The following is a 26032-nucleotide window of genomic DNA, read 5'->3' on the forward strand; positions in this document are numbered from 1 at the left end:
ACCACTCTTTAATATGTTTCTTATTGTTTACTTGTAGTAAAGAGTAATTTCTCAATGTTTTTGTCACTAAGTAACCCTGTCCTGCACTTAAAAAAATACTTTGTTTACTACTGTGCCATGAAAATCCTTAGATATAGTAGGAATGCTGAGCGCAATTTTTAAAAAGACAGATACATACAGACATACATATCTGGCTGTGGAAGAGATCTCAAGCAAGCAGAAATGGACGCTTACAATATTCATTGTCTCTCCCTTTACATACCTGGGACTCACTTCCAGCTTGCCAGTTCAACTGGCTATGTTGGCTCCCTGTATTATGGAGAGTAAGTTTGGTAAGCGTATATGCTATTAAAATTATATGGCTAAAATCACACAACTAAAGATAGAATAAAAAGCAAAAATCAAGGGTATTGAGATGTTCTGGAAAGGAGTAGTAGAACTGAGTGTTAGTGGTGCGGGGTCCCTTTGAGGGAGGATGGGAGGCTTGAATACATGGTAGGAAATAGGAGAGCTGATTGGTTGCCTAGTTTGCATGATCAGAACTTACTGGGACACGAAAGAGGAGGTGGTGTTTCCAAGGCTCAATGAGGAGCACTGGGTGTGGCTTGGACTCTGAAGCACTACAGCTTTAACTTTTGGGGATGCTATTTGTTTTTTCTTATACTTGTACCTTTGCTTTAAAAAACAAGTTTAAAAATACATTCTGTAAACTTATAAATATTAGACAAATACTCTCTCATTTCTAAAAGACATGGAATCACACCATTACATGCAAACATGCTTATCACCTCTTGGACACCTTTTGGTCTGCTTTGTTTCTGCTTGACAATTCTAAAAGCCCTGAGAATCTATCAATTCAAATCTGGAATATTTTCTTACTTTAGGCTCATATTGCCATGACTACTACTTCTCCCTTATGGTGCAAGTTTGGGAGACATAGTTAACCATATATAATAAGTTACTTTATCTATATTTACCTCTTGTAATTACTGGTAGCAACCCATCTGTAGCAATCGTAGGACAAATTAGTTACTCCTGATCTAGAGGTGAAGTGATTCCCATGCACTCAAATGACTGCAGAGTAACCTATTTAAGTGTCCAGCTCGTGGAGCAATTGATCTCTGGGCTTAACACACGCACTATCCATGCTTCAGCATGCTTTCTCTTTCACTGCAAGGAGGATGTATGGTGGGATTGCTGCAGAAGAGGTTAATGGGCCCTAAACTGTGCAGTGAGTTGTATGGAGTAACCATTGTTACTGTGGAGTGCATAGTTTGTTTGAGCACCAGAACTGGTGATGTGCAGAGTTTGTTTTATAACCATGTATATAGAGCTGTGACACAAAGTATAACTATGGATGTATTCAGTATAATAAATATGCATTCAGCTAAATGCAATACCTAATCTTTTACTATAGAGGATAATATATCTGTTAAAAATTCTCATCTGAATACACGCTATCAGAAATAAAAATGCATTTTGTGTGTGTATGGTGTATTATGGTTTATATGATGTAAGCACTGCTCTTGATTTCACAGTTAAGGCTGAGTTGGCTTTTGCAGTTAAATATCTATCTATATCTATATGTATGTATGCATATTTTTATACTGACTATATCCATGGTTATTCTTTGGGTCACAGCTGTATACACATGACTGTAAACACACACTGTGCGCACACACATATATATTTAAGTGCAAAAACCAACTCAGCCTTAACTCTGAAAGTCAAGAGCAGAGCTTACATCATATAGACCATGGTACATACCCCCCACAAAATGTATCTTTGTTTCCAATAGTGCATATTCAGATGAGAATTTTTAATAGATATATTATTCCTTGTAGTAAAAGATTAGGTATTGCATTTAGCTGGATTGCATATTTATTATAATTGTTTACAATTCTTGTATACAAAACAACCAGATACAAGGTGAAAGCCAAATATTAATCTTGCACCATACCAGTATTTTAAAATGAATATGAATATAGTTGGTCTTCAGTTCATAAACGGTGTCTCCAATTAGCCATTTTCTAGAACAGCAGAAATTAAGCACATGTGTTCTGTTTACAGGCCACATTTAAAGGATGGATGGATATAATGTATGCAGCTGTGGATTCTCGAAAGGTAAGCATATTCCCTTGAGCCATTGTTTTGATTGCATGAACTCTGTGATCCCAGTAATGTAACTGATATCTTACTTGAGTGATACTGGAAATGAGATAACATGGAGCTATATAGTTCCATAAAGCAGAACAGGTAGCAAAGAGCATGAAAATACAAAAGAAAAGGAGATTGGGGAAGATCTTTTAAGGTCCCATATACTATGTGGCACAGCTAGACCAAATTCCACAGTAACTTTAACTTATTATTTTGCCATGAAATACCCTTGGCTCCTAAGCAAACACTCAATAGGCTGTGATTCATACTTGGAAACACTCATTGATGGAAAATTTGTGGGCAATTATTTGCAACAATGATTATTTTCAAGGATGAGGTTGTTTTCCAAGCAGCTTGGCTCCACTCCTCAGGTCTCAGTTCCTGTACTGTTCTGTGCTTCACATAGCTCATCAGTTTATCCTTCTTTCTCCCTCTGCTCCCAGGCTACAAGCTGTGCTCCATTCTGGCTCCCTAACTTCCTGCTTCCTTGCTCCATGAAACTATGCAGGGAGTGTGCCCTTTTATCCTATTAACTCCCTGTTAGAGTTAAAAATGGTAAGAAAGGGGCAACTGAAGGGAGGTCTTGGCAGGAAAGGAAAACAAAATGTCTGGAGCCTAGCTATATTAACATGCCAGATTCTATGGCAGAAATGGTGAACTCCATGGTATCTTGGAAAAACATCAGAGTGTTTGCCATTGGAATTGCAGAATCCTCAAGAACCTGACGGAGAAGAATGGAACAGTTCACACCTCTTAGAGCAGGGATAATCAGTTATTTTTTGTCAAGGTCCAAATTTCTTGGTCAAGGTCCAGACTCCAGAGAAAATAATACAACAACAACAACAACAACAACAACAATAATAATAATAATTAATAATGAATAAATAAAAAGTTTTCAGGGTCTGTTCAAAAGCATCCGGCAGTGTGGATTTGGCCTGTGGTCCACCTATTGACTACCCTGTCTTAGAGCTATTGTTTCAGGTTGTCTATAGATTGAGGCAGGTGACGCGGTATTTGTTTACACTCATTTCACATTTTCAGGGTTTTTCCAACAACAAAAGTTTCAGGACTAGTATCAGGACTAGAAACTTTATTTTTTAATGAAAGCTCAGATTCTGGAACAGAGTTCTGTGACAAGGAGGTGAATTCTGGAGCTTCAGAATCAGAGTATATGGAGCCTAGTTCATAAGGTGCATGAGTCAGAATAATAGAGCCTTAGGCTTTATATAACAAATAAGGCTTTTGACACACACTGTTCACCCCGATACTATAGCTTGACATTGTGCATGTTTTGTAGGTATTGGATCAGCCTAAGTATGAGGACAACCTGTACATGTATCTTTACTTTGTCATCTTCATCATCTTTGGATCATTCTTTACCCTGAACCTTTTCATTGGTGTCATCATAGATAATTTCAACCAGCAAAAAAAGAAGATAAGTATTTTGTCACTGTTCTGAAAAGAAAGCTAAATACAAAAATATTGCTTGTTTTGGTGCCTACCATACAATGAATTACTGTAGTGACTTCAGGTCAGAAAAATATTATACTTTTTTACTCTTTATGGTGAACATTTATTATCACTTGCTGTAACATGCAGTATGTAATGTAATCAGGTTTAACTGTATTCATTCCATGTAATGTAGCAGGATGGATGAATTCGGAAACCCATACACATGAGCATATATAACCAAAACAGAAAAAGAAAAAAGATAATCAACATAAAGGTGTTGTATCATAAAAAAGGCTAAAGATTTAAATGGCCAAATCAAGCAATAAAAAAAATGTTGGCTACATTGCCTCCATGTCTGAGAGTTACCAAATGTAGACATGTAAATCTTAGTTGTAAGACCATGTTATCCTTCTTTGTACTGTACTGAGTCTTAATTTTCGCTGCAGTGCTGAATAAATACTATCACTACTTGAGCTACAGGATTAAATACATTAGCTGACAGCAGGAAAAGGCTATTATCCCAAATGGGGAGGAAGGAGTGCTGACTTCAAGGGTTTGTTGGCATGGGGGGAACCCAGTCTGACTTGGCTCTCTTTGCTGGCCCATATTCATCAGTTGGGGGAGCTCCTGTCCCATGTGGTGACCCTGTGGGTGGAGAGGAAAGGGCTGCTGAGACCATGTTGTGCTAGGTCTAGGAGGGAAGGGAGTCCAGCCTGGCCCTCTTCACCCCTGCAACATTCCACTATGCCTTCATTGGCAGCTCCTGGGTGTAGCCAGTACAGTATGTGCTGCTGCTTTGGCAAGGGCATGAACCCAGCCATAGAATATTCATATTTACTTATTATTTAGGCATTTTGCCAAATTTTTCCTGAGGAGCAAAAACAAGAGAAGGGAAGTTGAATTTTTTAACATTTCATGTCTGGGCAAAAGCTGAAGGACTTGCATGGGACAAAGACAGCGCACATCTGTTGCCTAAGTGCATTCCCCCTGCAAAACATCAAAGGCCTACTGCAAACACTGGACATTTGAGAGCTTCTCAAAGAAAAAGTTGCAAAAATCTTTTGGAATGGAAAGTGTTAGGCAACCTAAATTCAGGACTTGTTAGCAGCGCCCCATATAATGACAATAAAAATAAGAAGGATGAGAGAGCAAGCCAGTCTTTATGCCCATTCAGTCCTTGATTTCTGCTGAGACTCTGAACAGGAGTAATAATACTAATGTGTGATGGTGGCTGTAGGTAATCAATGGAGGTACATGGTTGTAACTAGTTTTGATCTCATTTCTTTACTTTGGAGGCCAAGACATCTTTATGACAGAAGAACAGAAGAAATATTACAATGCAATGAAAAAGCTTGGTTCAAAGAAGCCACAAAAACCTATACCTAGGCCAGCGGTAAGAATTAAAGTATTTCCCTCCCTCCCCCACACTCTGTTTAAATAATGTATTGGGTTAAGTTGTAAGCAGGAAAAATAATTGACCTAAAGCAAATTTTGTCTCTCTTTAAATCCAAATGAATTTTCTCTTTTGTATTCATTAACCTCCTTGGTTGTAGAGGACCCTTCTTTTTGCTTTGATTCTCACTCTACATCTGTTGGAAGACTAGTGGGATTGTAGGTCGCATCCTTCAAACCACTGATCTGTCTAAAACAACTAACTTACAACTCGAGTACCATGAGTGCCAAATGTGTCAAGGCCTTAGGAAGAAATCCTCTTCTCAGGCCAAGAGTGGCTTTGCAGCTGTTCTGTGGAGGCTACTCCACATGTCTCTTACATGCCTGTTCTTGGATATAGAGAATTGGAGTATCCATGAAACGGAGGATTCTCAGCCTCTCTCTTCCCCAGCCTCCATCCTGTGCAATGTCAGTTAGAGAGCAACTCGAGTACAGCTCTGGACTGCTCAAAATGTGCACTCTCCCCATGCAAAGGACCTTCAATTCCTGTTCTGCTCCTTGTGCAGTGGAACCATACTGGTTCAGCTGTCAGCATATCTTCAACAGCTGCACAGATGGCAGAAGGATTTTCTCTAATGAATGTTTTTATAGTTAATTGAGGCTGAAGATTTTATTAGTGGTACAAGACGTATTTCTTAGGGAGGCTGTATTTTCTTTAGCTCCGAGACCCGTATAGGTTTCCAGGGAAGGGAAGTGGTGGCCATGGGCAAAAAGCAAAACTTGTGTGCCAGTTTTGCCAAAGCTGAACATTTTTTTAGTCTTCTGTATCACTAAAGCCCATATATTAAAATGAATGCCAGTAAGACAACCAAATCTTGTAGCTTTGAAAATCTTTCCTTTAATATGCATAAGTAGAATCTTTGGAGGCCTTACTACTGAATTTGTGTGCAAATGTCTGTGTATTCACAAACAAGTGAATGCACTTTAAAAGGAGGCTATCTTAAAATGCAGGCCTCAGTGTACAACTAATAATAATAATAATAATAATAACAATAATACCTAGCTCCTATATAGTTAGGCTTGGAAAGATTAGATTTTTATTGGTAAATGTCTGTAAATGTCAATTTCACTGTACACACAAACCAATGAAAATTTTTTTCAAATTTTTTCAAAAATAAATCAAAATTTACTGATAGGCGAAGTAAGAAAAACTCTGCTTGAGAACTTATTCGAGTTTGATTTGTGGATAATTACTTTGTATATTTTGATGTGATGTTGACAATTTGTGTTTTAACAGTTATCAAACTTTAATTTTTTGAATTTCAATGTCTGCTGTCATTAAATAATTGTCTGATTCTTTCTATTGTCTGATTCCCCCATAATTTTCTATGACTGAAAATTTAAATTGATAAAAATTGAAAAAATGCTTACAAATTAACCTTGATGTTATCTGTTGAAATTATAAAAAAATAAAAATTGAATTTCGCCATGTCTATGTATAGTGCTTTTCATCAGTAGATCTCCAAGTACAAAGGAGGTCAGTATCATTATCCCCATTTTACAGATGAGGAAACTGTAGATTTAGTTAATTATTTGTATGAATTTGGGAATGAAATGTATACACAAGGTGTATTCATGATGCATTCTTTTTTACCCACAGAACAAATTCCAAGGCATGGTCTTTGATTTTGTGACAAAACAAGTATTTGACATCAGCATCATGATTCTTATCTGCCTTAACATGGTCACCATGATGGTAGAAACAGACAACCAGAGTGATGAGATGCAAGATAATTTATGGTGGATTAACCTTGTGTTCATTGTCCTTTTCACTGGAGAATGTATTCTGAAACTGATTTCACTTCGTTATTACTACTTCACCATAGGCTGGAACATTTTTGATTTTGTAGTTGTCATTCTTTCCATAGTAGGTAAGTACAATTCACTTTCAAGAAGGGACTAAAAGAGTGGAAATTGAACATTTGTTTTAGGAATTTAAAATTCCTTAATATTTGACTTGAAGAGAGTCTGATTCTTTAGTTTGCCAATTTCTTATTCCATATTGTACATGAAATAAAGGAACTGTGTATTAAAGTTTTTATACCAATTAGATTTGATTGATTGTCATTTTCAGTATCAGAAATTAGACTGTAGGGTTGCCAAGCTTCCAGGATTGTCCTGGAGTCTCCAGGAATTAAAGATTAATCTTTAATTCAAGATTATGTCATGTGATGAAACCTTAAGGAATACATCCAGACAAAATTAGCAACCCTACTAGACCATGACTCTGAGTGCAGTAGAAATTGCATATCACTCTAGTATAGAAACAAACCAATAAATGGAAAGGCTGTTTTGAGGCAAAAATGAACAAATTTTATTATTGGTAATCACAGGGAGAAATTGTGCCCTGCAACCCTGAGATGACAGTCAACACTAACAGCAGAAGAATCCGTCTGGTTTTACTGTTTAGTGTGGATAGCATGCTAGGACCCCACATAGCAGGTCATTCCCACCATTCCTGCTGCAGAGCCACTTCTGCCACTTATATCTGGGGGTTCTTTGCCCATTAACTCAGGAGAGGCAAAGGGAAGAGCAGGGCCAGAGCAGGTGGATCTACAAATATGTAGTTCCAATGGCCTATTTCTCTATCTAGAGTACAGGAGCAGAACGGGCTGCCTGGAATGGATACAATTTCATCTCTCCGACCTTGCAGGATTCCTCAGTCCACTATCTGGATTTATGGCCTATTTTTTGGGAACAGGATTTCACCCATAGCTATCTTGTGAGTGGCTGAAAAGGTCACCGTTTTTATGCTTCTCTGATGCCATAATAAAGAAATTTTCTGCCACTTTTTTCTTCTAAGAAGCCTTTTCATTGCTGGTTTATTTATATACTGGCTTGTTGTGGGATTCCCACTAAATATTTGGTCACATTATTTCACTGGTGATTAAAGAGTTAAATACCTGTCTAAATTTGCATATTTAATTTAAATAATTTTATTTTAATGGATTACATTGTCATTCACTACCAGAAACTATAAAGGGGCACTTCCTTCAGATTAATCTAGATTAGTTCTATTACAATTAAACAGAAACATATTCTGTAAACTTCAGTATCCACTGCTCTATTCACTAACAGATCATTGTAGTGTATAAGTGGGGAGCAGTTCCAGGAAAAAATATAGTGATACCGTCTAAAATGTACAAATCTCTTTGGTGCAGTTTTACAAAATCCTGCAAAGTGCTGCAGAAGTGCTAGCTGGATTTTTCAGATTTGTATATCATACCATACTGTAACTGTTTGGTTAAATGAACTAAAAGCCCACAATGCAAACTTCTGCTATTTGAATACGTTTGTTTCACTTCTCATTGGTCAACATGGTATGTAATAGTATAAATCTTTAGTAGTTGCTGTTACATTTTATTATATGTTTACTAACAAATTTATTTTTTAACAGGTATGTTTCTAGCTGACCTGATTGAAAAATATTTTGTGTCCCCCACCTTGTTCAGAGTTATCCGACTCGCCAGAATAGGTCGAATCCTGCGTCTCATTAAGGGTGCTAAAGGAATCCGCACTCTGCTTTTTGCTTTGATGATGTCTCTTCCTGCTTTGTTTAACATAGGTCTCCTGCTTTTCCTGGTCATGTTTATCTATGCTATATTTGGAATGTCCAACTTTGCCTACGTTAAGAGGGAAGTTGGGATTGATGACATGTTCAACTTTGAAACTTTTGGCAACAGTATGATCTGCCTATTTCAAATTACCACATCAGCTGGTTGGGATGGTTTGTTAGCACCAATTCTGAACAGTGGAGAACCAGACTGTGACCCTTACAAAGATCACCCAGGAAGCTCTGTTAAAGGAGACTGTGGTAACCCTTCAGTTGGGATTTTCTTTTTTGTCAGTTATATTATCATCTCATTTCTAGTTGTAGTAAACATGTATATTGCTGTTATTTTGGAGAACTTCAGTGTTGCTACAGAAGAAAGTGCCGAGCCCTTGAGTGAGGATGACTTTGAGATGTTCTATGAGGTTTGGGAAAAGTTTGATCCAGATGCCACCCAGTTCATAGAGTTCAGTAAACTATCTGATTTTGCAGCTTCACTGGATCCTCCTCTTCTTATAGCAAAACCAAACAAAGTTCAGCTTATTGCAATGGATCTTCCCATGGTAAGTGGTGACAGAATTCACTGCCTTGACATCTTGTTTGCTTTTACAAAGCGTGTTTTGGGGGAAAGTGGAGAAATGGATACACTTCGAATACAAATGGAAGATCGGTTTATGGCAGCAAATCCTTCTAAAGTCTCCTATGAACCGATTACAACCACATTAAAACGAAAACAAGAGGAAGTATCTGCTGTCATTATTCAGCGAGCTTTCAGACGTTACCTTTTAAAGCAAAAAATTAAAAAAGTTTCATGTATGTTTAACCAAGATAAAGATAAAGATGAGGATGACCTGCCTATCAAAGAAGATATGATTATTGATAAGCTAAATGAGAACTCCACTCCAGAAAAAACAGATATGACCCCTTCCACAACCTCTCCACCTTCCTATGATAGCGTAACAAAGCCAGACAAAGAGAAATATGAAAAAGACAAATCAGAAAAAGAAGACAAAGGTAAAGACGTCAGGGAAAGTAAAAAGTAACAAAGAATTTCATTGGTGACAAATAGTTTACATCCTGAGAAAGTGACATGTTTGTGTCAACAAGACTCCTGTATGAGGTCTATGCCAAACTGACAGTTTTTACTTATATAAATATATATATAAAATGATTATATATATATATATACTTAAGGTCAGTGCCTATAACAAGACAGTGACCCCTCGTCATCAAACTGTGACTCTGTAAAACAGGGTAACAACCTTGACAGGAGGTTATTGTTTTCATTACCAGCTGATGCTGCTGAAGAGGAGACAAAATGGCTACTCAGACTGTAGGGACCAGTTTAAAAAAAAAGGTGCAAACCTACAATTTCTGTGTGATTAACAAAAAACACTTGAGTACAGTAATTGTATCCACTGTCTGCATTTCAACTGCTATATTTGCCATATTTTTACAAAAATTGTTGGTGAATTTATCATTTTTTTTTTAATTCACAGGTTGTTTCCTATTATCTGTGACTATTTTTGTAAATTGGTTTTGTGTTGGGGAAGGGGAAATGAGGACCAGATGTTCTATCCTCTGATTCTCTATTATGTACAGGCAGAAGTGATTTGCATGAAGGCATGCCGCACTCATTGTTCATGCATGGAAAACACGATACCAGTCGCACAAAGCAAGGGTTTTAACTACTTCCATGTTTCAGGGTGGCTCTATATTTTGAGGTGCTTAATGAAAGTATTCATCTTGTGTCTCATTCAGACAAATCTTAATGTGCCTGTAAAGTCCCATAGAACCTACAATAATAAAACAGATATTTTATTTTTTCACAAGTCATTAAATTATAGTTGATACAAACTTCTCTGAGAAAAAATGTTGGCGATATAAACTTGATTTTTTTAAGTGTTCTTCTGTGGAGAACAAAATACTCATTTAATCTAACCTAGAAAATTGAACTGACCAAAAAACGTCGACCTTTATAAAGCTGTTTTGCTTCACCCTGCAGTATCATTTAGCCATCTTCTACTCTCAGCAAGGTTGACATTGTATGTGTCAATAAAATAATACCATCTATGTAAATAGTTACTTTACCATGTGGTGCATGTTTGAGCAAACAAATAATGACCTGAGCACAATATTTATTGCATCAAATATGTACCACGATAAGTGTAGTTTGCAAGCTTTCAACAGATAATATTATGTATTCTGTACCATTATAGATATTTTGGAGGCTATCACTGATGCATGTTTATCTTGCCTTTGCTGCTGTATTTTACTCCTTCCACTGTTCAAAAGTCTAATATGGGAAGCCATATGTCAGTGGTAAAGTGAAACAAATTGTTCAACCAGACGACATTCCTTCATATCATCAAGCAATAGTTTGCAGCTATTAAAGAGCTTCTTGCTTTGCATTCTTAAATTTTAAGTGAATACTGTGCGGTATATAGCCAGACTGTACAGGACATGTTTCAAACTGCTTAATCTGTTGAAAATACATGGGTAGAATTTTCTAAGGAAATATAAATATTGTAAAAATATCATTTTATTTTATTTTTCAGCATTTTGTACATAAAATCAGAAATTAAAATTATCTTCAGGTTGATGTCACAGTCACTTTTGTTACTTTCGGTCCATAGCACTTTTTAATCGAAGAACTTCACAAAATAAGAGGTAAAGGAGAGAATGAGGTAGTTTTAGGTTTCTGCTTCTTTTTATTAGTACTGTATTTTTGCACACATTTTAATGTGAAATAAATTTCAAAATTCAGTCCGAAATGCACTTGCTTCCAAATAGATATAACTTGTAATTGAAATGTGGTGGGAAAGATTTGTTTGAAATCCTAGCACTGCCTGCGTCAGAAGTTTCAAGGTAGTCTTTTTATTCATGGAATCATTGATCTTTACCTGTGTTTGTTTACATAGACTATTCTTATTCTTGTTGATTCATGCTGCACTAGAGCTGCTCTAAATATACTATGGGATAGACAGTGTCTTTTTCACAAGAACTAAGTAGCAAACTTGTATAATTGATCACATCAGGACATTTGTGTTTCTTACACAAGCAAAAATTAAATGTTGATTCCTCCTTTAACTAAAACTGTTGACTTGTGTGTTGGTGAACTGCATGCAGGAAAATGCTATTACCATAAAGAACGGTAAACCACATTACAGTTGAGCCAAAAGAATAAAGATTTCTTTTTTTTATTGTATTTAATTGTTGTCTTTGTTTTTATCACTAACAAGTAATGCATGTCAAAAGGTGCTATAAATTTTAAAAGGCTACACAGATAAAATATTTGCAAACAGGAATAAGAATTAAAAGTCTTTTTGATTTAAAAAATGTGCATGAAATGAAATAAAGTACTGTATACTTATATATTCCCAAATACATTTTATATCTTTTGCAGTAGATGATGTTGTTTTAAAATTCAATGTTTCCTGAACTTGATTTACACTTCCATTTCAAGGTGGATTTTTCAGGCTGATTAACACTATTTAAAATTACTGTACCAGAAGATAATACTCATGTGTAGAGTGCTTAAAATGCATTTACATTTCAGGCATTTTAAACTACTAGAAAACTGATGTTAAGGTGTTAGTACTAGATATCAAAGCTACAAACCAAAATTAAATTTATATTTTCAGTGATATTTTGGACCCAAATTCCAAGTATCACTTTTGTTGTTATAGAGGAATTTTGTACATTAGATGATTCATTCATTATATTACATTAAGGCATAGGGAAGACTGAAGTCTATGGAAGCTTTGCTGTTAGATTAAATAAAGCATTGGGCCCATGTTATATTGCTATAATTTAAGGTATTGACCATTGTTAAAACATGAAGATTGTATACATATATCATTTAAACATTTATGGTATATTTATACGTAATGCTTTTTCACCTTGAAGAATCCCAAGTGTTTAACACTCTGTATGTACACAGCACCATGGAAATGTAGCCATCTCTGCAGTGGAGGCAGAAGCTTGGTGAAAAACAGCCTTCATAAGAATAGGTAAATAGGGGGAATTTTGTCCGAGGACACAAAGGCAAATCCCTACTCTTACTAAAAGCACTGTGAAATCTTCAACATACAAGCACAACAGACAGGTCCTCAGATTATAAATGGGTAAATTTATCTTCATATATGTTTTCTTCATCATCTTGGGTAGCCCTTGTTATTCACACATTCAGTAGCTTCATTCCAGTGCAATGTCTCGGGGAAAAACAATTTTATATTTGTGTGTGTCATCCTTATCATATGGTATCTAATTTTATTTCCAAACTACAGCACCCATTTTTAGGGGTTGGGACAGTTATTTTGGAATAATATCTTATGTCAAAGTACATCTCCATACTTCCTCTTCCCTCCCAAGCTGGGGCTTACAAACTCCATGACAAAATATAGATTTCTATAAAACTGAGAGGGTTACGACCTGAAAACAGAGAAACTGCCATTTTTAAGGGACACATGATATCTTGTTTATTTGTTAATACAACTAAGTTTGCTCATTCGCATTAATAGAGTATGCTGTGAACCTCCCAAAAAGTGATGAGACTGGCCCAGGGAGCAAAGCTGGAGTGAAACTCAAAATTGGCAATCAAATTGATGTCATTTCTTTAAAGGGAGAAATTCTCAGCAGAATGTCTCAAATGCTGCCTTAAGAGTGCGATGCTTAAAAAGTCAGACGCTGATGAAAAAAAGAAGAGCCCTGAAATATCACTTCAGATTCCTTATTCTAAATCTCATGTACGTGATGAGCAACACCACATATCTTAAAAGTCATGCAACTATGTTTATTTAGACATATGCAGCTGCAGAATTTCAAGATAACCAGATATGCACAATCATGTATTTGTCTTCTGAATCAACTCTGGTCCTTGGACAAAACTCCCAATAGTCTGTGGAAGTTTTGCCTAAGGACTGCAGAATTTGTTCTTCTATATTTTCTTTTTTAAAGCATCCAAAATTAAGGGCTTGTTTACACCGTTTGTATGGGATTTTTCTGTACCAGTAACACTACTATGATGGAGCTGCATGGTGCAAGTTCTTTGGCCACAATCCTGCAAGCAGATGCATGTCAGTAGACCTCTGCTTCCACCCCTACAGAATTAGTTGCCAGATCAGGGCCTAAGAAAGGAAGAGAATGGAGAACGCTGAACCACAATAATTTAAGTACTAAGTTTTTTAAGTAACAAAAGACATATTTTGTGTTGTGAGATATTTGTATATGAACTGAACTTTTAGGGTTACCACCTTTGAAATGCAAAAAACCCACCCCGTCCCAGGCAAGCCCACTGCAACCCCAACCACAGGGCAACTCCACAAACCCTCCCCTTCAACAGTCATAGTATCTAGAGTGATACCACCTACAGATAAGATTGATAATATCATACATCTCACTCTCGTGTAACTCAAACCCTCTCTCACACATGCGCAGTGTGCTTGTGTGTTGGTGCGCAGACAGCTGCTGTATTTTCAACAGTTTTGATCTGTTATTCCTTAAATCATGGACGTGGGAACACTGCAACATCTTTAGCTGGACACAGAAACTTTTAACATTAGATATCCCAGTGTATTGTGATGGTAATGCAAATCTTTAGATCCACGTAAAAAAATCCCAGCAGATTAAATTATTTTTCTGCAACTGGCAAATCCATTAAAAAATGGCCATGCCAGTCAAATACCGGCCAAGTAGTAACCCTAGCTGAACTAGACCATTCAGAAAATGATCTATGTCTTTGTGAGTCTAGAACAAAGCTTTACTGACTTGACTGATATGTAATGAAAAAATTGGATACTACAAAAGAAAAACTTATGAATGGCTTAAAAACTGAAGACGGGCCATTGGAAACCTGTTTGATTGATCTGTTTTTTAAGATCTTTAGGATTTAGTATTTATTCACAAAAATGAAAACACTAATATGATGTTTACTAAATTATCGGCACCTTTATTCATTAGTTTAAAATAAAACTGACTTCACCCAATCTTGAAATTTTATTTTTTAAGGAAAAAATACCTTCCTAGCATCTTCCAGTCTCTCTGGTGATCTTCCCCTTGAGAGTTTACAATCTCTCTAAATCTTGATTTTGAGGGTTCTGGTAGACCTGCAGTGCCTCTCAAGCTATCTGATGTGGGCGACCGGCAATTTTTTTCCCGATGTGCGCGCAGACTGGCAGCCAATGATTGTTCGCGGACCGACACAGGTCTGCGGACCACCACTTTGAGTAGCACTGTGGTAGAGGACATTTTAACTAGGGAAGGATGAAAGGCTGATTTAATAGGTCATTTTTAATTTCTAACTTCTGTAATATGATGATATAAATAGAAATATGATTTTATTTCACTCTTTTCCTTCCTCTCTCCAGAATTCTAGCAGAGAAGCTAAAACATGATTGGGCATTCAGTTTTTATATCTTTAAATCTTGCAACCTACTTCTTGTAGAATACCCTTTCAAATGAAACCAGACATGTTGGCTACTTCTACTAAATGATCAGCATTTAAATAGTACTTTAGATTTTTTCGCTTGTTATTGTTGCATTTTACGGCCAGCACTCTAGTGAGCTGAACTGGGTAATTCACACCTCTGTTAGAGATAATGTCCCAGTGTGCCTCCAGATTAGAGAAGCCATCCCTGCACCGGTTCACAGCTGGGAGGATCTCTTCCTAAACAGGTTTCAGAGTAGCAGCCGCGTTAGTCTGTATCCGCAAAAAGAACAGGAGGACTTGTGGCACCTTAGAGACTAACCAATGCATTTGAGCATAAGCTTTCGTGAGCTACAGCTCACTTCATCGGATAGTCTCCAAGGTGCCACAAGTCCTCCTTTTCTTCTGCCCAAACAGAAAGCGCACCAGGGTCCATCGCTGTGAAAAGCAGACGTGTCGTGCCGCTCCCGTCGCCCCTTGAGAGCCGCTCCCGCTCCAGTGCCCTGCGGCTGGCTGGAGAGCTGCGGCGCTCGGACCCCGCCGGCAGGGAGCAGCGGCCGTAGTAGATAGAGAACGAGGCTGTACAACAGCACCCCCTAGGGGCTAATGCCGCCCAGTGCAGCGGGCCGCCGGCCACAGTGGAGCCGCCCCGCCTGTCCCCGCGCCCACGGGAGGCTGCAGGTGCCGCCCCGTAAAGCGGAGCGAGCCGTGCGGGCAGCGGCCGGCCGGCCACCCCCCTCCCTTCGGCTCATCGGCGGGCGGGCAGGGCGAGCCCCTGCCTAGCAATGAGCTACGCTGTGGGCAGCCCCAGCCAGGTAAGGGGAGGCGCTGGGGGCAGCGAGGGCGGCACAGGGCAGACGAAATGGGGGCAGCTGTTCGCCTCCCTCCGCCTGCGTTCCACGGGGGCGCAGGCGGCGCGGCGCGGCGCGGCGGGGGAAGGGCCCCGAGGGAGGGGAAGGGGATGCGCGGGCCCCGGCGCAGCCAGGGAGCCGCAAGGGCTGGGGGGCCCCGGCATGGGAGACCAGCGCACTGTGCTGTTGGTTGTGAGTGGAAGGCGCCGGGTGCTACGGTAATGGGCGGCGAGAGGGAGAACCCGGGCGGGAGCCGCAATGGGGTGAGCCCCAGCAGCAGGGGCAGCCATAGGGCGGGTGGGGGCAGGAGGGAGCCGGAGCCTAGCTGAGGGGAGCGCAGGCCCCTCTGGCGCGGGTGAGCCAACGGAGGAAGCCCGGCCCAAGTCGGAGGAGCAGCCTCAGGTGGGCAGGGAGCAAAGGGCCCCTGCGGGAGGAGCGTTAGCCATAGAGAGACCAGGAGTAAGAGAAAAAGTAAAGGGAGCCCAGGCCTGAGTGGCAGCAGTGGCCAAACGTGGTGGGGTGTGAGCTGTCCAGGAGAGTCCCAGCGGCGTGGGTAGATGGGCATTTGACCTCCTCTTGCCACTGCCCAGGAGGGCTGGATGTTTACATGCACATCTGCTTTCTCTCTCTTAATGAAAGCTTTAATTTTTCAGGGAACATTGTAAACGCCCAAAGCCATGGAGCAACTAATTCCATGTAGTGTAGAATTTCCATGGCATATATCTCCTGTGGCCCTAGGCAACTGCATTAGACTTGCCATTTTCAAAGGCCCCAGGGATCTGAATTAATTTTCAAATTTGCAACCTACAAAACCTCAGCTTTTCCATCAGAGTGGAAGTGCATATTGAATCCTCTAGGCCTGCCAACATTAATGGGAAAAGAAATATGTTACGTAGTAATATACTCTATCAGTAATTGGAGATACTGTCTGGATATAAGAGTGTGAGGCCTGGTGTGTCCCTAAAACGTGGGTCAACCAAACAGTGTCACTCAGGGGAAAGAAAAATTCACAACCTCAGTATGAGCACCCCTAGCTACTGCCTCTTCTGTCTCTGTAGACCGTGTCTACAGTATGGCGCTACAATATACGCAGCTGCTGTGCCACAGTAGTGTCTGTAGTGTAGACAAGCCCTAAATCAGTGCCTCTACACTTCCCTTCCCAAGCAACACTAAGGCAGCTGACATGGTTCTTCGTACAGTAGTGAAGGATGTAGGATAAGAATGTGGTTGGATTTTTTTTTACTAACCCTCCCCCCCGAATTTTTTGCCTTACTGGGAAGACAGTATCACAATGGCATTGTGATGATGAAAACTGCTACCCAGTTTTAGACCATGGTAAATTTCTTTTACATGGTTTAGGGCCGGAGGGGGAAAAAAACAGGCAAGAAAATTAATGAATAAAACAACAGGATTTTATTACACAACTTAATGTACGACTGGTTAACTAATAGCTGATCACATGACAAGCTGCAATATTAATTTCCCATGTAGATTTCAGGTAAATGAGCTGTGAAACCTTGTCTTGAGCTAAAATAATAAAGATGGAGTAAATCTGCTGTAAAGTGCTGTTAATCTGATTACAGTATTATACTAAAAGTCAATTGATCATGTTGAATGGTTGTTGAGGGAAAATACAACCTCAAATACATGTTGTTCACAGATTTACAAGGACAGATCAGCTGTTATAATTAAAAATTCATTATCTTCTGATAATTAAAACTAAATATCACTTCTTACTCTCGTCACTGTTCCATAGATCTTTACCTATGATGTATTTCAGGTGAGACTGAGACAAAGTGATAGGGAAAAGATTTTATGTCCTTTATACAATTCAGATTTTTCAAGCAGTGAATCTAGCTGAGGAAGTAATTTGACACAAATCAAATTTGGGATAATTTACCTGAAATCCCTGCAATTATGCAGGGATGAAATTGGGCTAGTATTTTAAAATATAACACTCAAAGCTTAATGCTGTGCAATAAGTCAAGAAAAGTAAACTGAAGTACATTTCCTCCCTCAAGAGACAAGAGGTTGCAGACTGGCACTCTTGTGATTGTTGCTAAGTACACTCTGTATTTTCTAGTGCAACTAATGTCTTTTAAAAATCTGACACGGCTGCTGAATTTCTACATAATTGGCAAAGCCAGACTGCACAAGATTTAAAACAAAAAAGCAGTCAGATTATAGCCTGTGGTGGGTATTTTCAAAGCACAAAGAGAAGTTAGGTGCCCAATTCCCATTAACTTGCAATGGGAGTTGGGTGGCCATCTGCCCTTTGTAACTTTTTATAAGGGAGGAAAATTTTCAAAGCAAGGTTAGTGTACGTAGCCATTTCACTAAAATGTTCTTAAGTTTATGCTGAAAAAAGATATTTCTTAGCATTAAGAATTATTTTCTGTTAATCAGCTTTCTTTCCTCTGCACGTAACCTTATCCGCACTGAGGTTTTTCTTAAAAATTCCATCATTGTGCTATGATTAGCACAGCTCCATCAGTGGTAGGAATGGTGAGACCACTAACTTAGACAGCACCAGTGTTTGCACTACTCTGTAACTTTACTTTGAGGTTTTTAAGAAAAAGCTCAGCATAGAGACAATCATAGGGGTTTTCAAAAAAGTTGAGGAATAGTAAAAGGATTGTGAACTGAAAGACGTCACTCCTAGCTCTAATGAAAGTAATGCATAATCAAGAAAATAAAAAAATATCAGTAACCAGTAGTTAGAATAGACTGAAACAGGAGGGAGAGCTCTCATTGCACCAACAAAGGAGAAGAGGTAGCTGTGAGGGAGCACTGCTTACTTCAGCCAGGGAAAGGAGTAGAAACACTCTTCTGCTTTTAGCAGAGGAGGAAATCTTTGCTTCCCATGCCACTTCCCAGCACTTTAAACCCTTGCACACCAGTAACTTGCACACCAGCAATTCGAAGAGGTTTTATAGGCCTTGTTTACCCTGCTATTAAATTAATGTTTAGCAAGGTAACCCCTTCAGCACAATGTAAATATAGTAGTCCTTAATATAGCAAGGGCTTAAAATGAAAACTGCAATAATTACACCTAAGAAACTTAATGTAAAGATAATTGATAACTCTCCTCACTCTGTCTCAGATGGACTTCACCATCTTGCTGGATTATTAATCATGTTTATCAGGGTAGTGGCTAGCAGTCAGTCAAGAACGGGACCCCATTGTGCTAGGCACTGTTGTCATAGAATAAGAGTTAGTCCTCTGCCCCAAATTGCTTACAATCTAAATAGGCAAGACTGGCAGAGAGTAGGGGAAAGAGATGGTACATGGAAGCAGAGTGAACAGTGCCAGGACTACAAACAATGTGCTCATTAGGATGAGGAGGGCATCCAGTTTTCCATCTGTGTACACCAGAGTCTTTGCTCCCCTTAGTGATACAAAAGGAATTGCTCCGCCTAGTTTTTGAAACAGGATTATTGTGCTCCATGTCCTCTGGTGGGAAGGGGTGTTTCCCTGGGTGACCAATGGAGTAATGACATCAAGAACACTTCAAACATCCAAACATTCACTTAGCAAATCTGGCATTCTGAGAATGGCAATGTTGTACAGCAAGTGCTAACTAATGTAATGTTTAAGGAACTTTATTGATGTGATTTTAATAACTCCTCTGAGGCCATTTCAGCCCAGGAGTGTGTCAGTGGTAAAGTGGGAGCAGGAAGGAACAAGTTGGCTCAGCAGCAGATCACTGCAGTATCTGACTCCCAGATTACTATGTTCTATTTAAATGGTATTGTCAAAACAATAACAACAAAAAAGACTAGAGTAATTTTGGTCATTAAAATAATAAGCATCATTAAACTGACTGTAAAATAGGTAATTTGGAACTGACCATTCTGTATACAGATTCTGAACTATGAACTCTGCTATAATACATTCTGCCTCCTGGTTTGTGTTTGAAACCTCTGAGTACTTGAGGAGCTTACACCACTTCTTCATGTGTGTTAAAGATTGCAGCTGTCTGTTATTCCAGGTAGGGACTAGGGAGTAAGATAAAGAATGGAGCATGAAAAATTAAAGCACTTGCACAGATTCTTTCTTTTCCTGCCCATAACTATTTGAACATGAATTATTTAAATATGTCCGTGTCATTTAAACATTTTAACCTCAACTGTTCAAGTATACTTAAGAAGAACATAAGAATGGCCGTACTGGGTCAGACAAAGGATCATCCAGCCCAGTATCCTGTCTACCGACAGTGGCCAATGCCAGGAGCCCCAGAGAGAGTGAACCTAACAGGTAATGATCAAGTGATCTCTCTCCTGCCATCCATCTCCACCCTCTGACAAACAGAGGCTAGGGACACCATTCCTTACCCATCCTGGCTAATAGCCATTAGTGGACTTAACCTCCATGAATGTATCCAGTTCTCTTTTAAACCCTGTTATAGTCCTAGCCTTCACAACCTCCTCAGGGAAGGAGTTCCACAGGATGACACTGCACTGTGTGAAGGAGAACTTCCTTTTATTTATTTTAAACCTGCTGCCCATTAATTTCATTTGGTGGCCCCTCGTTCTTATATTATGGGAACAAGTAAATAACTTTTCCTTATTCACTTTCTCCAAACCACTCATGATTTTATATACCTCTATGATATCCCCCCTTAGTCCCCTCTTTTCCAAGCTGAAAAGTCCTAGCCTCTTTAATCTCTCCTCATATGGGACCTGTTCCAAACGCCTAATCATTTTAGTTGCCCTTTTCTGAACCTTTTCTAATCCTAGTATATCTTTTTTGAGATGTGGGGACCACCCCTGTATGCAGTATTCAAGATGTGGGTGTACCATGGATTTATATAAGGGCAATAAGATATTCTCCGTCTTATTCTCTATCCCTTTTTTAATGATTCCTAACATCCCATTTGCTTTTTTGACTGCCGCTGCACACTGCGTGGACGTCTCCAGAGAAGTATCCACAATGACTTACTCCATACTTACTCCATATTATGAAATGGTTGGAATATCCAACAATATTGCTTTAAAGGTGTTTTTGTGGAATGTTTGTTGAAATGAGAGAAATCTAAATTCTGGTTTGAGTTCGATGCATTCAAATAGTCTGGGAAATTTCAAACTTCCTAAATTTGAACCCAGAACTTTAACACAGTCTGACTTTTTCCCTTCCTCTGGGTTCCTAATCACACTTCAGAACAATTTTTTTACATGCAGTTATATGGTATAATGCGTTAATCATTATTTGTTTTGTGTTGAGCAATATCATGTCTTGATAATGATAGATATTTGTTTACTATTAACTTCCCCTATTTTGTGTTCAGCCACTGGTAGTATGGAAAAAGCAAACCACCATATTGTATTTAGTTATATACGATACAGAATGCTGTTACTGTGAATTTTAGTAATTTTAAAACAAAAACTGGTTTAAAACATACAGAATGGAATACAGCCTAATTTAGCACTTTGACATTGGTTGACATGAAATAGAAATAGCTCTGTTCTTTAACTACCAATATAGGTTACCTAGTAACCAGAGAATTGTTATAAAGCTATTGGCATGTTCTGTTTCTACAGTGATTGGTGGAGTGAGTTGCACTGGGTTGTGTTTTTTGTTTTCTTTTTTTAAACAGCTAAATATAAACAGGGCTGGGAAATCATTTAAAGATAGTTGCTTAGTGGTTGATTTGGGAGAACAGTTAAAGGAGAGAAAAATGCATCTGTTTGGCTGTGGTGATAAAGACTGCTTAATATTTATAGAGCTGAGAAAGATTTTTCTTTCTTGATGAAATTATTATTCCAATAGATGTTACACTAGGTGCTGAGAGATCAACTCAAATATTTATCTGGCCTTTTTCTTATGTGTATAAACTTTTATATATTTATATCATTCTAAAGTTATTCTGCTGCTTCCTAGCTCACCCTAAAAAAAGGCAGTCTTAAGTGTTCCCACTGCTTCCCATGAGTGTCAGTGACAACACCACCCAAGTAAAATGATAAAGGTATACCGTGAGAAGTCACCAATTCAAGTTTTGCCCACCCAGCTTTTATAGTCTCTTGTTGTAAATTGATATTTCTTGACTTTTTGAGGCAAGTTGTCCTTACATTTGCAGTCTTTGCAAAACAGGGGAAAAGGTGCAGAACATGATTTCTAAGCACTATAATCCTATTCCCCTATAGCTTTGAGAAATTAAAAAATTCTCATTACAGTGCTCAAGTGGGTAAAAATTCCTCTGGAAACTACCCCCGATCCACAACAGCACAGTTAATTGGTTGTAAGCTGTGCAGAGGATTTACATGATTGCTGCACAACTCTGGTAAAGGGTATAGTCTAGGTCAAATATGGAGGAGAATGGGCATGTCTGATAATCAGGGAGCCTGAGAAGCCTTAAAATGTCATTCTGAAAGGAGAGAGATGCAAGTTTCCACCCAGGAAAAGTGATGGCTTAAGTGGTTTGGCTTTGTTTAAAACTTTGACAGCAACTATATACTACTCGATTGTTTTCATTTAAATTATTTTCATAGATATTTAAAATTATGACAACCTTAGTTTTTATAGATGTATTTAATATTAAAAATTAAAGTATTTAGTGAAAGTCTGATTTCAATAAAAATTCATTTAAATATATTAATTATTATTATTATTTTTTTAAATCCATCCTATTCTGCTGTGTTTATGACCTGCACCCTGTGGAAGGCACTTCAGGATTGTGCCCTGGCATTTCAAATTTAGGATTCGGGCCCTTAGGCCTAATATTCTCAACTGCATTTCTATGTACTGTCTTTCATGCAGCAATCTCAAGAGCTTTTACATTATTATACACATTTGACAAGAGGATAAATCAAGCACTTCTCACTATGTAGCCCTATAATGGAATAACTCAGAGGCTAAGTTTGACAGGATCATGAATTCCAGGGTATTATATGGATCTTTGACCACCATAGTTGTCATTCACAACCTGATCCCCACAAGCCATTCGTATTTGAACAGGAATTGCATGACTCTGGCTTGGACTCTTATTTTTCATTCTATTTTTACATGGCAAATGATTTTTCAGATACAGTTTGATATTAATTTTAGGGTATTTTTTTCTGAATGAGAAATGTTAATAGAGCAGCAAAAGGAAAGATGATTGATCTGTGACTCTTGATGTACTGTTTTAAACTACAACACAGTTTATTTTATGTTTCCTGCCAAATATAATTATCCCCCTTTGGCATTTTCTTATCAAGGGTCTTACATCTCTTTTTGTGTATGTGGTTTATTTCATTGTCCTGTGTATAGAGGCATTGAGCAAGATGGATCATTAGCACAGTAAACATTCTGTGCCAGATGCGTCTGCATCCACAAAACAGCTTTTAATAAAAGGTCTAGCAAAGAAAAACAACATATTTTATATACACAGTTCTGTTTTTACATAGTATACACACACAAAAAGTATTACCTCCTTCCAATCTATAGAGATAGTACATATCTGAATGTCTTAAACTCACTAAACATTTGTAGTTTGGGACTTAAATTTTAGGAAATGCTTTAATTTCAAGTTGAATTCACTCAACTATTTCTGATAGGAAAACCTGAGCCAGTGAGTGATTTCACAGCAGATGTTTTCCGTTATTCTATTGCTTTGTCATGACTGATTTTCTTTTTTACAGTTTCCGTGGCAACCAGGATTTTTGATCCACAAAGAATAATATTGCATAAGGCTTAGAGGTACAAATTTTCTTTGTAACAGGAAAACGCTGAACCATGAAAGAAACTGATCAGGCACTTCGGTGTGTTTTTAATTAATAATCAGTGTTCTGATTGTAAGATCACTGTGTAAATATGAATTTCTGTTTGATAGAAAGCAGTCTACCTCTTCTAATTCTGCAGACAGTACAAAAGGATAATGGAAAATATGTGAACGCTTATTGCAGTTGTAGCACTGGAAATATGTTATTACTGTTAGCTTTCTAATAAAGTAGAGATGTGGAAAATACATGGCTACATGTATATGTGCAGTGATATATAATAGAAAATTGCGTGAGTTAAATTCACCCAGGATTTATGCTGATGCCTACCAGCATAAACTGGCATAAAGCCCTAAGTAGAGGCCCATGTGACTATATTTGTTTGAATTTTTAAAATGCATTTATTAACTTTATTTAATATTTTATAGTGCCTTTTTATGCAATGATCTCAAAGTATATTTACATACTAGAATTTTTTATTTAATTAAAATTCACAATAACCTTGTGAGAGATATTCACCTATTACTATGTGTATTTTTCAGAAGGATAAACTGAGCGGTTAAGAGATTTGCTAAATGTAGATTACAAAGTGAGTCAGTGAGTAAAGCCAGGAATACAGCCCAGGCTTACCAACTCCCAGCCTCGTGGTCTGAGTTATTATACTTCTGAATTTATTGCATTAGCAATACAGCAAATAATGTGGACAACTGGAAACCAGGAGAAAATATACTAGTGAAAGCACTGTAATACCTGAGGAAAACTGCAGACGTGCTGGTACAAATCAGATTCTCCTATAAGTTTTATTTTACAGAATGTTTGTTCTTTTTTATATCACTCATTTCTGAAAGCAAGATTTCTGCTAGCAACAGATATAAAAGATTTCTGTGGCCCTAATATTACAATTCTTACTAGTATTTACTCATGCAGACAGTCCTGTTGATTGTAATAGCACTATATGCATAAGCAGAGGTTGCAGAGTTAGGCCTTGTGTTTAATTATCACATTTTCTGGTCCACTAATGCCCCTCTCTGAGTCAAGGTGTGATAGGGGTGTGACTCACCATTGTGGCACCTCCTACTGGTTCTTATGGGAATTAGCTCTTCAACCTCTTCTGGTGGTGTCTCGCCCACCGTCACCTCTGCTCCTGGACGCATGTCGCTCCAAGGACCACATCCTGTTTGGCGTCCCTCTGGCTGTTTCACAGTCTGTTCTCTCCCCTTCCGGGGGAACGGCAGTCTGCTGTCCAGCCACTTCCTTCAATGGCAACCGCAGCTAATTGGCCACTTCCTCAGTGGCGGGGAGGGGTGGAACCCAGGCCCACCCACTATTCCAGGTCCCAGCCCACGGACCCTGTAGATGGTCAACACTTGCTGCGTCCCTTCTGACACCTCAGTTCATTTCCCTGGCCCACCTCCCCGCGGTCCCCCAGCACCTTCTTCGCCCTTAACTCAGGGCTTCGGCCGGCCAATCTTAGCAGCTAGCCAGGAGCTCTCTCTGGCTTCCCCGGTCCCTGCTGGTAGCACTGCTCTGCCCAGGATGCTGGTTCTCCTTCCTCTTGATAGGAGCCTGTTCTTCCCCCCCCTAAAGCTCCAGGCAGCTACTGAAGCTGCTCTGCCCTGCAGCTCTTCTTTCGTGGGCCAGCCCATCCGTGATTGGCTGCTTCTCACAGCTGCTCTCTAATTGGCTGCCTCCTGCACAGCCTTCCTAGGGCTCTGTTACTACTTATGGGCCAGTGTGGGGCAGATGCCCCATCATGCACCCTTCCCCTTAAGACTACAATTCTCAGGGGTAGGGATGTCTCCTGCCCTGCACATGTCTAGGCTGCGCCTGCAGGTTATACCTCTCTTGTTGCACACCCTCCAGCAGGAAACACACATTTTCCTTCTCCTCAGTAGCATACCAGGCCTGGTTCCTCTGGAACTCTCTAAGTTCCCCTTGGCTATATGCAGGGCCTCCTCAGCAGGTGCCAACTTCTCCTGCAGCTCTTTTACCTGGCCCACTGGATCCTCCAGCATCCTCTCCTCCAGGGTCTGAGTCCCTACCACAGCCTGTTCTGCATCAGTGTGGGTTCCCTTGTCTGTCTGGGTCTTCTCCATCCTGGTCATCTTATCCACCACCTCCTTAACATCCCCTGCTGCGCATATGAGATGGCTTTCTGCCCAGTCCCTGGTCATCAGTGCCATGTCTACCTGACCGAACCTGGTTCCCGGGAACCCCTTTTCTACTTTGCCTTTTGATAGGGCTCTGTTCAAGGGACCTGTATGTGTGTCCTTGAATATTAGGATTAAATAGGCGTTTATATATGGCAGATAAAGACTGGTACACACAGAGTTGTTTTGGTACTTCTTTGGCTGTTTTTATAGTCTCTTCATTCCTTTCAGTGATGTTTTCTGAATTAGTCGTCTGTGATTCTTAACCACGTATTTAGTAAGACCTAATTATTAAA

General features: G+C 39.0%; 2 protein-coding genes across 5 annotated transcripts in view; both read left to right on the top strand.

The window, feature by feature from the left end:
* The window catches only part of LOC102940288 (sodium channel protein type 2 subunit alpha), a 124267-nt gene extending 112448 nt beyond the window's left edge, over positions 1-11819 (top strand). For all 4 annotated transcript variants that reach the window (XM_043525358.1, XM_007056630.4, XM_043525357.1 and 1 more), the window contains 5 exons: positions 2071-2124; positions 3455-3592; positions 4898-5002; positions 6662-6932; positions 8459-11819. In XM_043525358.1, the coding sequence (XP_043381293.1) occupies positions 2071-2124; positions 3455-3592; positions 4898-5002; positions 6662-6932; positions 8459-9654 (1764 nt within the window). In that variant the 3' untranslated portion in view covers positions 9655-11819. The remainder of the gene's footprint in view (positions 1-2070; positions 2125-3454; positions 3593-4897; positions 5003-6661; positions 6933-8458) is intronic.
* Positions 11820-15658: 3839 nt separating this feature from the next.
* The window catches only part of CSRNP3 (cysteine and serine rich nuclear protein 3), a 142905-nt gene continuing 132531 nt past the window's right edge, over positions 15659-26032 (top strand). The window contains exon 1 of the mRNA XM_043525382.1: positions 15659-15853. The gene's annotated coding sequence lies outside the window, so the exon portion shown is untranslated. The remainder of the gene's footprint in view (positions 15854-26032) is intronic.

Source organism: Chelonia mydas, chromosome 11, assembly GCF_015237465.2.
Source record: "Chelonia mydas isolate rCheMyd1 chromosome 11, rCheMyd1.pri.v2, whole genome shotgun sequence".
NCBI lineage: Eukaryota > Metazoa > Chordata > Testudines > Cheloniidae > Chelonia > Chelonia mydas.